This window comes from Mirounga angustirostris, unplaced genomic scaffold (assembly GCF_029215605.1).
Source record: "Mirounga angustirostris isolate CCGP_5_RB_7025 unplaced genomic scaffold, mMirAng1.0.hap1 SCAF_3, whole genome shotgun sequence".
Classification (NCBI taxonomy): Eukaryota; Metazoa; Chordata; class Mammalia; order Carnivora; family Phocidae; genus Mirounga; species Mirounga angustirostris.
Window position 1 is genome coordinate 33,443,334 of NW_026991711.1, and position 15,814 is coordinate 33,459,147.

Here is a 15,814-nt window from a genome sequence, read left to right on the forward strand (position 1 = left end):
CCATTAGGACCTACATTTCCTCAAAGAATCGAGGCAAGAGTCACTGTTTCATAGGTAGTATTCGACCTAATTACAGAAAGCAGAAAATATCTGGAGTCCTTCTCAAGAGCGGGAAAATGGCGATTTCGAATGTGCAAGATGAATGGGTGTGTATTTCTATGTACTGTTCCCGAACATGTGAACCCAGGAAATGACTAGATGAGCTCCGGGGGCTCTATCGCTGCGGTGGGAATACAACTTCTACACCAACGAACCCAAATTAAACCAGTACGGGACTAATGGCTGTCATACGGCCGAGGAAGGGAAAACCTGCTCACATCACCAATGCGCCCAACTGAATGTACCATGATCAAACCAAACCGGTCCTGTTTTCTAGATTAGCCAGACTACCCTTCACATAAACGAGTTAGCTCGTTTGTGAACACAGGGCCTCCAGAAGGGATTAAGGGGCACTCGCTCTTCGAAATTCACTCTAGCACACACACATTCACATCTTCCCATTTTTCAGTGAGATTAAAGCAAAACAAAGCTAGAAAAATATTAAAGTTGGTGTTGAAGCTTTATGCATTTGGTATTTAATAAATTCCTCAACCAGATCAGAAAGTCTGATACCACTAACTTTAGTGACGAATCATGAAACAACCGTAGTACTCCTGTCAGGCACTGTCCTGAGTGCTCGTGACACCGCAGTGGTCAACAAAACAAAAATGCCTAGTCTCATGGAGCTTACACGCATTATACCTTAAGTCTCTAATCATTCAATCTCCCTATTCTTTCACAGCGCTTTTTCACTTTAGAATAAATTGACATTTAGGCCACAATCCCACTGCAATTTGTATTATTCTTAATGTTGTCTGAAGTTTGCTAGTTGCTAATCTTTCAAATCCACATAATATTGATAATGCAGTCTTAACTCCCTAATTAGTCCTAGCCCTATTTAACTGAGATCAGGTATTCCCCTAAATAAATTCCAAAACCTGAGGATGTTTCACTGAACATTAACTAGTAAGTTCCTATATTTATGCTTCATTATCTTAGAATTTTCTTTGAATTTGTTAGTTTGAAAGTTTGTGAGATAAATTTGCTTATTAAAGTACTACTGTTGGCTTACTGCTCAGTTTTATATGGATACCTTTTAAAACTCTGAATTGTCAAACTCCTCAATTCCTTAAAACGTGTTTTCTTGTGAAAGAGAAGAGCCTCCAAGTCACTTTGAACACTCTACTCAGTACCAAAATGAAACCCAACCACCTGTCTGATTTAGCAGCATCATATTCAGGAAGTTGTAATAGTACTCAACTAAGTCCAAATTTTAAAAGACACTGTCCACTGTCCACATCAACTGAGATTTCTATAGCTTGTAGTTAATTTTTGCTGTCCTGATAACTACTCTTACTCTTAAACAAAATCCCGTTAAGGACAAAGAAGGGCCAGAATAACTCTTTGAAATTTGTACCTATTATCTCCTAGGAGATTTTTCTTTCAACTTTTATGGTATGCATCCCCAAACCTCCTTCCTCTCTCCTCCCCTCTGGCTCTGAACCAAGACAGAAATTCTTTTTTTAATAAATTTCCATTTTAAAAATGTTTCAATTTTCTTCTCATTATGAATTCTAAGAATTTAAGCTAACACAAATATTTTAAGTAACATAAACCTTTTCTCTCAATTCATATTCACATATATTTAATACTAGGAGTAAATCTAGCTCTCACTCTTGTAAATGTAAATCAAAGAGAAAAAATTAACTTTTTGCCCAAGCATTTGTTTTTGTTCCTCATGAAAAATAAATCGCAAAAACAAACATGTTGGTTAAATACTTCACTGTCAATTAATGGAAAGAGAAAGTTATTTCTGATGTCTGAGGCAAGGAAAAAAATTCCTATAGTGCTCCAATTATAAAAGAAATCATTCTAGTCTTTTGCATTTAATAATTAAATAGCAAGAGAACTGAATTTTCAGAGTTTATTTAAGAAACAAGGGACACTAGACTCTTTCTGTTCACTATTTTTATTGGCTATGAAGCAATAAACTGCACCGTATTTTTTTAAAAGTTTACTTTACTGATTGGTTGAAAAACGGTAGCCATTAAAGTTCCTAAAACATTTGGGGTTTTGCTCTCAATTTATGCACATCTATAGATTATTCAGCCAAGAATACTAGCAGTGTCTGGGACGTTAGTTATGGGGCCAAGTCTTTACTATAAAAGCAAGGACAACTATTCCCCACTTGGAGCAGTTTCTATGGGATTTGTTCAAGTGTCAACACCGCTCAAGTAAAACATCATAGAGGAAGCTGGTACCCAATTTCTGGCCAAATAGTAGATTTGAGCCTTTCTTCCTAAGCCAGAAACACTATGCACAGTACTTCTGGGAAACCAAACTGACTTCCTTTAAGTTATTTCAACAGGACAGAGCTTTCAAAAGTTTAATTGGATTTTTACAGAATCTCTTTCCAATACCACCAATTTAAAATATTTAGTTAAGCTCTTTCAACATCAACTGTAATTTTAAGTTCTCATGCTGTTAATGTGAAACTTTCCAAAGGCTAAAAGAAAAAAAGTGACAAGTTTGAACTGCATGGAAAACAAGCTTCAACTTTATCTCAAAACAAGTATGTATTTTCTTATTCTACTTTAAAATTAACTAGGAGTATTCTGCTAGGAATCCCTTATCTTTTTAAAAATTGTTCAAGTTAAACATACACACTATCGGTACTGATAAAGCCAATTAAAGTATTTCATAAAAACGTGAAGCAAAAGCATTACCAGTAAGAGGGAGCGAGCAGGCACGAACATTCGGAGAGTACCAACTCCAGAACCAGGTACTTCTCATTATTTCACTTATTCCTCACAGTAACTCCATGAGTTAGAAGTGAAGCAATGAACTCCAGATTAAGAATCTGGGCCTGCCACTTTTCCTTAGTGTCCTACTTACGTCCTCCATTAGCAAACACTCATTCACTCTATATGAATGATTTAAGGAGCACATATTGTTCAAATTTAAAGATTCGAAAGCCACTTGAGAAGGTCAGTTATGGAATAGCTTAATGGACTCAGCGCAGGCCTTAAACTGCAGACAGTGGGAAGCACAGGGCATGCCTGAGCCGGCCTTCAGTGGATCCAGGCCCCGTAGGGTCCTGAAAACATGTTCTAACAATCCCCAAATGTCCCCTAATGATTGTTTCCCTTTACCCCAGGCTAAATGAATTTCAGGAGGTTAGGAGAACATGTTTACAACGTATTTGAAAATCTGAAAAATTTTTTTTCCTCTGATAAACAGGTAAAAAATGACTTCTGAACCTACCACAACAGAATGGGAGGTTTCTCTGCTCTGCTGAACATATTCAATAGACTCATACCAAGGCCTTTCCCTAGAATGTTCCACATAGATTCTTCTAACAAAAGAAAACTATCATAGATGGAAATATTTCTCAGAATAGCTGTTTTAGGTAACTTTCTAAAAGTTTATTACAGCAAATTTGTACATTTGATCTCCTGCCTGTTAACTAAAAGGTAATTCAATTATATCTAATACAGACTAAAAACCATCATGAATTAAAACCAATGTTTAGTAAACGAGAGTGTAATCTGCACTGAATGACTTGAAAAACACAACTAAGACTTAATTTTCTCCTTTAAAAAAAAAGTCACTGGCCTCAAAGAACTTAAAATCCATTTCCCATTCTGAAAAAACAAAACAATGCAAACAAAGTGGAATAAATTATTTCAACAGTTGGTATTTCTTAGAATTTAAGTCCTTGCAGCTCAAATCAGCTCTTATTTCAGAAGGAAAATGTTTTTATGTAATTTAATGATAGACTTTTTTCCATCAGTAGAGACTTAGGGAATTTAGTCTGAAACAGTCTCTATATATTATAATAAAAGGTCAAAAAAAGGGGAAACAATCACAAGATTGAAGTTTAAATATCTTAAAAAAGGTAAGGTAGGATGATTTGGGCTCCTTATTTTTATATATCTATGCCAGTAAATTTTCCATTTAAAAAATCTTTTTATTAAAGTCATCTTATTATTAAAGCACATCTCCTATACTTGGAACAGAAGGGTAGGCAGTTTATTTCAAAGACAGTATTTGTATTTGCAAAATGCAACTAATATTAGTACCCTCTTTTCAAGAAACTGATTGATTAAAAGGGTATATTAAAATTAAGAAATTCCTTCTTTCTCCCTGCCAATTTGTGGTCAGTTCATAGGCTTCTCCCTTTCTTTGAAATTCGATTCACCTTAACACTTCCAGAAACAGTCCAGGAGAGATTATTCTACTTCTCTGTATCCCCAGCACCACTTATATTTGTTTTGAATGACTGGTTTGCACTTGGACATACTTTGCTGTAAGAGGGTTCAAACAGCTGTGTTTTGCCTCCTTAACTAGCTTTGGAAGTTCCTCAAGGACAGAGACTATCTTCTATTCCAGCTGCAATGCCACACTTCTCATAATGCATCTTTGGATGTTTGGCCCAAGTCTGACTAATTCTGATATTTTCATTAATGAAAAGAAGGGAAGGGATAAGAGACAGGAAAGCATCTGCTGGAGTTACCAGATTTGTCTCTTTCCCCCCCCCACTTGCAACCCTAACCCTAACCCTGCCTGGTTCTATTCTGCCTAGGACCACTGAGCATAATCTCACTAAGTATCTGTTCAGGTGAGAACCATGCTTTTAGGACATGTTCAGAATCCACTTAGCAAAGAACCCATTTATTATCCTATCCATCATATAAAGTTGTACAAGGATAAACAAACTCTATGTAAACAAGTTTTCCCTTACAGAATTGGACTAGAATTGATGAAAACGCTGGTTTCAAACACCAAAGGGACTTATGGGGCCACAGAACAGTGACCTGATAAATCCAAAGGAGGACAGGTGGTGACACACAGTCAGGGGTTACATTTGCAGTCTCCTCCCTGAGTGAATCTCTATAGGCTCCTAAGTTTCTGTCACTTCCTCACTCATTAATGGTGTTAATGAAATACCAATTCTTGAGTCTTGTGACAAAAAGAGGACACTAGGATTCACTTTATTGTAATAAGAACCTAAACTGATTTTTTTTTTAAACCGGTTAAAGATTTTACCTTTCCTTTTTTAACCAAAATAGAGAAATTCTGTGTTTTAACTTTTCTAGCACTGAATGACTACTAGATAATCTTTCCTCTAACTTGCACTTACTGTGGTTACCTGACAAGATTTCTTCCAACTCTTAAAAGGTTTGCATTTATAAAGGAGTCAAAAAGAAACATTCTGCTGCCTATTTTTTACTGGAAGTTACCTAAGGTGCACTTCTAAAACAGTAACTCCCCCTAATCAGAGTTAAAGATCCCTGAATATAAATAATACAGGTTGACAGAACAGGACTACTGCTACAGAGATACTTCTACTGAAGTAGGACATTACTTTGTTTCTAATCTTCCACCAGAAAACAATGTAAGTCATCAAGTAAACAGCTACTACATTCTATAGAACTAAAAATACCTGCCAAAGTAAAAATCTTGGGTGATTATTACATTTAAAAAAGGCACATTACAGTCTACCTTCACAGCTGATTATTTATATCTGAGCTTCAGCAATTCCATTAATCTGCTTATGAACTACCTTCTCCCACTTGGGAGAAAAAAAACAGAAGGGAAGAAAAAGATTCTCTGGATTCTCCACAAGATCAGTCAAAATGTTTGCTTAATCAAATTATACTTCTTAACCTTCGATAAGCTTTATCATCTCAAAGCAATGTTTAATCAATTTTGTATGTAAATGTTTTTCAGATGAAAGTCCTAGAAGCAAAGTTTAATTTTCCCAGTGAGTCATTAAAAAGAAATTGTTTCTAAGCTTTCAAGCTCATAAATACCTTTCCAGGGGTCTGAATGAGCAAGTCTCTTAAGCCACTACTTTTCTTACATAAGCTTGAAATTGTCAATATAGAGAATAAATTTCAAAGCTGCAAATAAAAATAACTAGTTAATTATCTGTATAGTATATATAGTATAAGCTAAATGTGATACTTTTTCCTGCATGTTTTCAAATACAGACTCAAAAAATACACTGGATACTAAGTAATTTCATCCTGCACAACTTTTCCACCTCTACCAGTAACACAGCTTACCAAGTTACCCAGCGATGTACTGACCTCTAGATCCAAACTGTATGATCTCCACTAAGGCCATCTATTTACCTACCTATCTAGAGAGGAAAAGAGACTTATGCTGATTTTTGCTGTAAATAATTTTCCAAGGAACTGAAATTGTTTGAAGACTTTCCCTCCCTTCCACAATTCCACAAAAAAAGGAGTAACTCGTGTTCTGAACATTTTGAATGTTTCTTTTAGTGGCAAAGTACCATGCATGAAAATCTCGATTGTCAACACTGTCAATACTTTTAGGTGCAAATCTATACCTAATACCATTAAATAGATTAAGAATAGAACAAAGAACTGGATAAGAAAATCATACATAAGGTGTTTAGTACCTAAACTGAAACTAAAATCATCTCGAGCAGAGATTATACATTTTAAAGTACACATAGTAACAGCTTAATATAAATGTTATTAGGAAATGAAGTGTTCTAACATAAGCAATTAAGACAGAATATGGGAATTTACCCCCTTAAAACTAGGCTTGGTCTAAAAATCTTTCCAGAACTTACTGTGGAGTTTTTTCTTAATTAAACAAAGCATCGCAAACAGCTCACTGTGAAATGCAGCACTCACAGTATAGTGCTTCCCTGAATCCATTTTGTGTTCCTATGTTATTGTAGGTTTCCATTTTCTTTTGTGGGGGTGCTTCCAATTGTCCTTTCCTTGTCAACCCTCGGCAAGTCGTTCTGCGATTTAGTGCCCACGTAACGGCCTGTGCATAGTCTCGGTCTAAGGGATACTTGAGCCAAGTATGTGTGCTGCCCAAAGACTTTCTCTGTACAATTGCTCATTTTCTGCCCTGTTCCAGGTCGCTAAGACTGATAAATGGTCTAAAAATGCTTCCATATCCTAATTTCCCAACCACTTCCGGGTATTCTTTAGGGTTAAGTACATCTCTCACACATGTGACTAAAACCACTAAGATTTTAAACAACTGTACTGAGTTCACTAGTTTTCAGAACTTTTTCTTTGGAAACTACTTTTTACTAAACCATAAATACCATTTTCAAAGGAATTTCCAAACTCAAAGTAAAAGCAGTATTTCATAGGCACACCAAGAAACCAGTAGCAGTAATAAGAAAAATTTTCAATTTCTTGCAAATTTTTCTTTGTATATACAGCCTTAATCTTTTTTCCTACTGCATTTTACTTTTGGCCTCAAGCCCGTGTTTAGAATTACTTTAAATCTTCAATAAGAAATTAAAGACAGCAAAGTGTGTAAGCAGAAACAACTATCCTGCGGGTTGCAGATTATTCTACTAGATTATGAATCAGTTTAACAATCACACGTTGATTTTTAAGGGCCAGTGAATCTTTTCCTTAAAGGTGCTCAGGAGCAACTTTTACATGATGGCAATGGGTATAGTCCCTTATATACATCAAAAGGCATACACAAATTTCAGTAGAATGTTTGCATTTACATGCTTTTTTTTAAAGTACAATACACCAGTTGACACTGCATAATGATTTCTAACCAGAGGTATGATATGTATATACACACACATTACAAATAACACAAACACCCACACGCCCATATAAGGGGTACCTCTACAGACCTATAAATATGTATCATGTACATATAGACAGGTTTGTAAGTTAAATATAACCATTTCCTAAAATACAGGAAAAGTACATTTCAGGTATTTTGTGTGACCATACAAAGACAGAACTTTGTACTACTTGTATATTCTTTTATGAATAAAGAAATCGAGTGTATGAACTTAGAAAAATGCTTAGAAGAATGCTATGGGAATTCTGGTTCAAGAAACTGGTATCTTCTACTTTCATCCCAAATTTTTTGAAAAAGATCTTGTTCTGGAAAGACGGTTCCTTTACGTTCAATTTGCAAGTCAGGAAGTACTTACTGTCTAAAAATCCAGAATAAGCAATTAAATAGAATTCAGATGTAGTTTTAATTGCTTAAATCATTTTTAAAACATAAGGTAACTTGACATTTTAAAGCAATTACAATTATATTCCATGGAAATGCTAGGGTGGCTTTTCACATTCTGCCTGCAAGATGGCAATCACTTAAAAAGTAATTTTTGTATCAAATACAAGATCTATCCCATATAGATTTTTTTAAAAAAATCTCCTAATAAATTGTGTAGGGTGGGGGCGGGATGGAGGGCACAGTAGGGAACATGTATACAAAACAAACGAAACAGCTATTAAGTAAGAGAAGTTATTTAGGAATACCTGGGCCTTAAAGGGAAAAAGAGGAAAAACAAAAACAAGGATTTTCTGGCTTCAGATACATTCATTAAAAAACAAGCAGGGGAGGATGCAATGAGAGAGCCCAGGTAATTTTAAAAGACATTGTCTAGAAACTAGAAATGAGGAGAAAACAACCTCAATGCTCTATGATTACCCAAGAACGGGTTTAGCCAGATGAACAAGTCAGCTACAAACCCTCCCCAAGGCATTTGAGAGACTATCAAACAAAACTTTATTAAACTGGATCACATGGTCTCATTCATTAGATGTCGATGGCCACACATTTATGATCAGGTGAAAAAGTTGATGCATGGAACACAAACTAGGCCTGGGTCTTCTTTTTAGTTTGGTTTTATTAGTACGATCATTGTTAAGACAGCCCGCTATTAAATTTCTTTGCCAGCAGGTCAAGTTCCAGAATCCCAGCTATAAGCATTCAGAGCACTAACCCCTGACAGGGGTTGCAAGGCCATTCAGATACGCTCTGACTACATCCCTGCAATAAGCAGTTGATTACAGTGTGATATGCAATTGCACTCTTTTTATTAGTAGACTTTAACCTCATGAAAAACATGTTCCCTCCTTCCTACCTCCCATTTCAAGGACTTTCAAAGAAGAAAAAACAATCATTCAAATGTTTCAAATTTATTTCCAGTCCCATTAGTCAAAATTCAGGTAAAAAGCCATTTTCAATGTTTCCCTCCCTCAGAGAATATTTATTCTATAAATGGCTATTTTACTATTTCTATATGGAATGTTTTCATGGCCATCATTTACTTTAGACTGAGTTTATTATATACTTAATGGTTGTTTAACTATAAATATAATTTCTACTTTGAGCTGCTTATGTAGGATCTTGCCTTTCATATAAATCACTTTGTCTATATCTAAAAACTTCAGACCAAAACAACCCATTCATTTCATTGATAAATACCTGAGCTGTCTTTTCTTTAAAAGCAATTTCTCAGAAAGTCCTGGAATCTACCACTGACGCCAATGCTATTTAGATTTTAATAAGTAGTGTTTATCACTGAGATATCAAGTAATACTTCTTACAAGCATACAAAATGTCTGCAGCCATATTCCTCCTAGTGTTCTATCTCAGCACTGACCTTTGTTCAAAGGCTTTTACTTTTTAATGCAGCAGTTAGAGATAACTACTTCATTTATCAAAACTCAATTTCCATAGTAACATCTAGCCTGGGGAGATTCAAGTCCTCACACTAATCCAACAACCCATTCAAAGGAACCGTTGAATACTTTGGTTTCCATAGCAATGATGGAATAAAACATTTTGCTAGGTCATTGCTTTTATTAGCAAACTTATTCTTTGAACTTTAGGTAAGGCTGAATTTACTGAGAGAAAAAAAACACACAATCATTTCATGTAAGTTCTTTCCTTTAGGGCTGGCCTTTTAAGAAAATCACAGATTGTAACCATCTATATATATTTGAAAATATTTTGGGTCTTTTTGGAAGCTTTTTATAATGCATGCCATGTAGTTATGTCTTAAAATGGTTTCTAATATATAGTTTTAAAATTAAAAAAAGCATTCAAAAGTGGATGTATAGAGTTGACAAGATAAATATAAAATTAAAGTGACCCCATGTAAAGGCACATTCTAAACAAGGACTAAATATAAACTGGAATAAAGATAAAGTCTTAAATACCTGAAATCTGGGCTGGCACAGGGTATAGAGAAACTTTTAAACCATGACCCCATCTTTGCCTGATTTTAATAGTCTGCAATTTCGGCCCTACCTTTCATCAGCCACAGAAAACATGCTGAACAGAGATTTTAGGTTAAAGGTGAAATTAAAGATGATGTATTAAGCAGTTATGCTTTACATGCTAAATGGAAAAGTTTTAGCATTTAATATACCTTACAGAAGCCAACTATTTGTTATGGAAGAAAGAAAATGAGTTACATTTTTTTTTTCCTTCAAGATAGGAATAGCAGTGCCATTAAAGTTTTAAAATACATTAGTAAACATTGTTGTTTACATTTTTGGGTAATTCATTCTACGTGAGGTGACAGGGAAAGGCCTTGGTAAGGGAACATCAGCCTTCCTGGAACCAGACTTTTTCGCTGAACTGAATTTTGAGCCAAGCCAGTGCTGAAAAGGTAGGCCATTAAAAAATAAAGGTTGACAGAAGAAAGAAGAGATCAAACACGTGTTGGCTTTTAAAAGGATGAATACCACTTACACTATTTACACAACTCACAGAATTAACAAGAAAATTACATACCAGTATGAGTCCTCAGGTGAGCTTTTAAATGAGAAGACTTTGTATAAACTTTTGTGCAGCCTGAAATAAAGGAGAGGAAGAACAGCTTGTCATTTTGGAGATCCTTTTGAAATCTTTACATTTGATGATTCAGTGTTTAAAATCTGGCTTTAAAGAAGAAATCTCTCATGCTAGATATTTGAAGTGTCAGTTTTAAAGAGTGCTCCCCTGTTAACTTATTAAAGGTATAAAGTCATTTACTTTATGTACCACTTTAGCAGAAAAAGCAGATAATCAAGCAAGCTACAAATGGGAAATGTGCGTTTATATTACCGTAGGTGCTTTATACTAGTAACATATACTTCAGTGATTTAAAAACTTTTAATGGCTCTAGAGCTGACAGTGTTACACCATTATCCAAGATGACTGCAATTTTCTGTACTACTACATTTGTTTTTTCATTTAGTGTTATCATGCTGTATCATGTACCATAGTCAATAAATTATACCCTGTATTAATCATAAACTAGCCAGTAGATAAAGTCATCACCATCATCAATTCAGATTTTGAGCCACATCTCATTTCAAGAATGAGCATATATGCTCATATGCTATCAGAACTATCCTTAGTTCTATTCTGTACAGAGTCTTGTAATAATCTACCATCATGAGAGCAGCCTACTCAATCCCCACTTCATTACCACACCTTATTCTCCCTACCTTACCCTCTTTTCAGGGCACTTAATTTAGAATTAAAAATCCCAATTTAGACGTTAAACAAAGTAACTCTGGCGCAACTCAAAATTCTAATTTTTATTCAATATTAAAAATAAAGAAGTCCAAAGTAACTTTTCTCCAGAATAGTCTAGCCATTTTTTTTTATACATAAAACCAGCAATAGACAAAGTTACATTCCAGGGTACAGTACAGAGACTGAGATATGAAAAGAACAAAGTAGGTGGTTTTTTCATTGTCAAGTATTACTTTCCTATGTAAATTTAAAGCCCGAGATTTAAAAAGGCATACACACACACACACGCTTCAACCGGGTTAAATCACGTACCAGGGTAATCGCAGTAGTGGATGCGACGTTTCTCCAAATCGGGGTTACTCCTTCTATTGTATCTGACAGGTTGGATGCTTTGCGAATTAACTGGCAGGGTGGCAGGTAAATTTGGATTGTGAATTGCCAGTTTAGAAGCAATTGTAGCAGCATAGGATGGAGGTGGGGTCAAATTCTGGAGCATCTCTGCTTGTCTATCTGGACTTCCCGGCTCTGAGCTTGGTGGTGACGGGGGAAAGTAAGTGGCCTGCTGTGGCAGAAACTGACTTGGTATTGTGTATGTGCAAGGGGGCATGCCCTGGAACTGTTTCATTGCAGTCTGCGGAACGGCAGAGGTGTGTGTGTTAAGGCCGGCCATGGCAGCTGACATAGAAACATTAAGAGTGTCCATTACTGCTGTCTGGTTTGTAGAACTGGGCATATCTAGATCCGGTGTATTCAGTAGCTGGTACAGGTGGCCCTGTTGGGGAGGGACAGAAAGATGAAGATCTGGTGTAGGAAGTTCTTGTTTGATGAAAATATTGTTCACCTCTGGAGCTGCGGTCTGGTGGGAGCTGAATATACTGGTGAACTCAGGGAGGGCCTGGGTCGGGGCCGGAGGAGGGGCAGTCGTTTCACTCTGGTGGCTGAAAATGGTAACAGGTTCTGTCTTGATGTGTGTTACGCACGGTCTCTGGGATTTGTAGAGGCCAGTTCTCAGGTGAGTGATGTCAGGGAGGAAGACGTTCATGTTGATACTGTAAGGTAACCCTTCACTGTCAGTGAAGAACTGGTCTACGACTGAGGCACTGTCTCGTCTATACTTTTTATGCTCTGGAATTATAGAAACTGGAGGAAGCTGAGGTGTCAGATACTTCTCCATTTCACATCTTGTCTAAAAAAAGAAGAGATACAAACATGCATAATCCACCCATTTCATCATCTGAGTAAGGACAAACTTCCTAAAAATTCCCAACAAGACCTGTGAAAAGTACTAAGGCCAACTCCTTCTAAGTGTCGCTTCTAAACATATCAAGTTTGTCAATTGTGTAAGCAATAACTGGTTTACCAAAAGCCTTATGAAACTCTCTATACTGTGTTACTTGGTAAAATCACTCCCACAATCAGCCCCTGACAAAAAGTGAAAGAGGCAAATCAAGAAAAAGTAGCAGCACACAGAAAACATTCCTTTCTAATCACTAATACATAGTTTCCTTTCTAATCAATAATAGACTTTTTTAGAGCTCACATACAAGCAGGATTCTCTCCCCCATTACGGTCGAGTTTGCAACTTAAATACAGTATTGTGATACTGCCAAACCACCTCATTTCTGTTCATGCCATATTTATGTTAATATAGGTATGTTTAAACAAACAAAACCTAAGCAAACCAACCTTAAAAATATCACAAAGTTCTGTTTTGTTTTGTTTGCTTGGACAGATATTGTTGAAATATTTAATATAAAACATATTCCTTGGCTATTTCAGCGCCTTTTCTCATTTATAGGTCACTGGACACTTAAATACAAAGTCTTGAGCAAAACATAGTATCCACTGAAAGAACAAAACAACTTCACTTTCGACATTTGATCTAAATGTTGATTTTAATCAGCAGATTCTGTAATTGGTTAATATGATAATGAAATGTTCCTATTCATATCCCTATCTAAAACAGATCTTTAATTACCTAGGGGAAAATCACTCCCTTGGTAGAGTGGTGCTAAGGAGTCCGTGGGTGGGGAGAGGCTGCTGTATCCCTAGCACAGTCATCAGCAAAACATTTATCATGTCCTCCTCAGTGGGCCAACGCTACATTCCCCCTTACTCTGTAAAAACCTCAATCATCCCTTATCCTCTTGGTGTCTCTTAAGCAGAAAAGTGACAAACCTGAAATAACCAAATCGTTTTCAAGTGGTGATTTTTTTTTTTTTTTTTTTTTTTATTAGATAATCCAGCTTGGAACTAGTCTCCCTCGGTCTTTTTACAGCTATCTTCTATTCTAGTACAACATAAACTTATTTAATTTTTAACACTGAAAAGTAAATTTTAAAAGAAAAACCCACCCCAATCAAATGGCTCATGGAACTATTAACCGTGGCACCGAAACTGGTGAGTAGTAGTCATTTTTTGCTACTGCATTTCAAAAGCGTTTCATATCGGACCTCGTATCATTCGGGGTGGATGCAGATAGGGTTTCCCAGATCGACACGATTTAAAAATAAAAATTAACGCTCTCGTCATCTGAGTCACATCTCTGACAAATGCCACTGCCCTTTCACAGCACGACGAAACTCGCAGACCACCCGGACGAGGAGCTGAGCAGCAAATACGCAGTATACCAAGGGGCTATTAAACGAAGCGTCTCGAAATAAACCGAACTCAAACCCTTTCGTGCACTTCGCTCCCGTGGTGGTTAGTGGTTTCTGATTTTAGCTCTTCCAGCTGTTCGCGTGTGGGTATGTTTCCAATTTTTTTCTTCCTTGGGACAGGCTAAAAGTCCCGGGAAGTTTTTTCTGGGCTATATGACTCCCTGCGTGGGCGAAAGAAACAGGCGGTTGCTCTAATTCGGCTGCCGGGCAAGTGTAAAAGCCAACTGCCAGCTTTCAGCGCGGCTCCGGGAGGAAATTTACGCGCACATGAAGAAAACACCACCCCCGGTCTTTTTTGGTCTTTCTTTTTAAGGAAAAACAAACGCTCCAATACAACCTTAGCTTTCCTAACTCCCGTTTCCCAAAGGCAGCTCCAAGATCACGTCTAAAGCAGGCTCAGCCAGAGAGAGATGAAACTAGCACCCCGAGGCGCCTCTCGCCGGCACCCCGGTTTGCGTTTCCACCGAACCCGAGACGACGTGGGGGAACCTCCAAGGGCAGAGCACGGCGGGGGGTGGGGGTGGGGGTGGGGGGTAAGGTGAAAGGCGGAATTTAAGGTTGGACGTGAAGTACGAGGTCTCATCCCCCAAGCTAAGAAAACACTTGAGGTGCGTTGTGAGCAGCCACTTGCCTCTAACCTTTCCCGGACGGACACGTCTGGGGAGATTCATCTGGGAGCCCCTCTTCCGGTCCTCCCTTCTCCCTCCCTGCGGATTGCGGGTGCCCAGGCCAGAAGGGCAGGGCGGGGAGGGGCTGCCCACCCAGCTCCGGCTCCCGGAGCGCCCCGACGCACGCCCCAGCCTGGAGCGGCCCCTGTCGCCCGCGCGTCGCAGCGGCGGGACACGCCCGAGCTCCGGGAGGGGGGCGGAGGGAGAGGAGCGGCTCTTCCTACCTGGACCAGCTCCTCAGGGGGCAGCCGCGGGCCCGCGGCGGGCGGCGGCGCCGGCTGCGGCGGCTGCGGGGGCGCGGGCTGCGCCTGCGGGTGGTGGTGCGAGTGCTTCAGCTCCTCGCCGGGGAAGAGCGCCGCGTCGCGGGCCGGGTTCGCGGCGCCCAGCACGGGCTTGAGCTGCGCGAACACGGGCTCGTCCTGCGGGGCCGGCGGCTGGGGCACGGGTCCCAGGCGGGCGCTCATTGTCAGCACCCGCGTGGCCATTGGCACTCAGGGGGCGGCTCCGGGCGCGGGACGCGGGTCGGGCGCGCTTCCCACCTCGCCCACGCTGATTCGGGCCGGCGAGCTCGGCGCGGGGCCGCGGGCGGAGAAGGGAAGGCTCCGGACGGACCCCCTCAGCCAACAGCAGGCGCGGTTTTCGAAGGCGCGCACGAAAAGCAAAACTCTTCCGCTCCGCCACGCGTAAACGCCAACGTCCTCCGGGCGGCCACTTTCCCCCGCCCCGCCCCACCGCGCTCTCTCGCTCGCCGGAGCCCGCTCCCGCCACCACCGCTCTCCACGACCGAGCTGCGAGCGCGCGTACCTGCCCCGCGACTGCTGACACTTGACGCCCGCCTCTATTTTACCCAACTCCGGGTGGGCGGGGCCCGCCAACCTGACTGGCAGCGCTAGGGCGAATCCCGAAGCCCTGAGGCCGGCCTGGCCGGAGTGAGCAGCCTATGAGAAGGGAGAAGTTCTCCCAGGCCCCGCCTTCGCCGGGCTGACCCGCCCTCTCGGGCCACGAGCTTTCGCGCGCAGGGCGGCCGCGCAGTTTGTACACAACTTCTCTGACAGATTGGGCTGACGGAGCCGGGGGCGGAGGAAAGGAGAGAAGCGGGTGGAATCTAGGAAGAGAGGGAATTAGGGTGGAGACGTGGAGGGAGATCTC

The 15,814-nt window shown here is 39.6% G+C and overlaps 1 protein-coding gene across 7 annotated transcripts in view; it reads right to left on the bottom strand.

Moving 5' to 3' along the window:
* The window catches only part of KLF5 (KLF transcription factor 5), a 45,067-nt gene extending 29,570 nt beyond the window's left edge, over positions 1 to 15,497 (bottom strand). For 2 of the 7 annotated variants that reach the window (XM_064586002.1, XM_064586003.1), the window contains exons 1-3: positions 14,890 to 15,496; positions 11,650 to 12,523; positions 10,609 to 10,668 (exon numbers count right to left, since the gene is read on the bottom strand). In XM_064586002.1, the coding sequence (XP_064442072.1) occupies positions 10,609 to 10,668; positions 11,650 to 12,523; positions 14,890 to 15,150 (1,195 nt within the window). In that variant the 5' untranslated portion in view covers positions 15,151 to 15,496. The other 5 variants (XM_054506363.2, XM_064586004.1, XM_064586006.1 and 2 more) reach the window with 5 other exon arrangements.
* Positions 15,498 to 15,814: the final 317 nt, after the last annotated feature.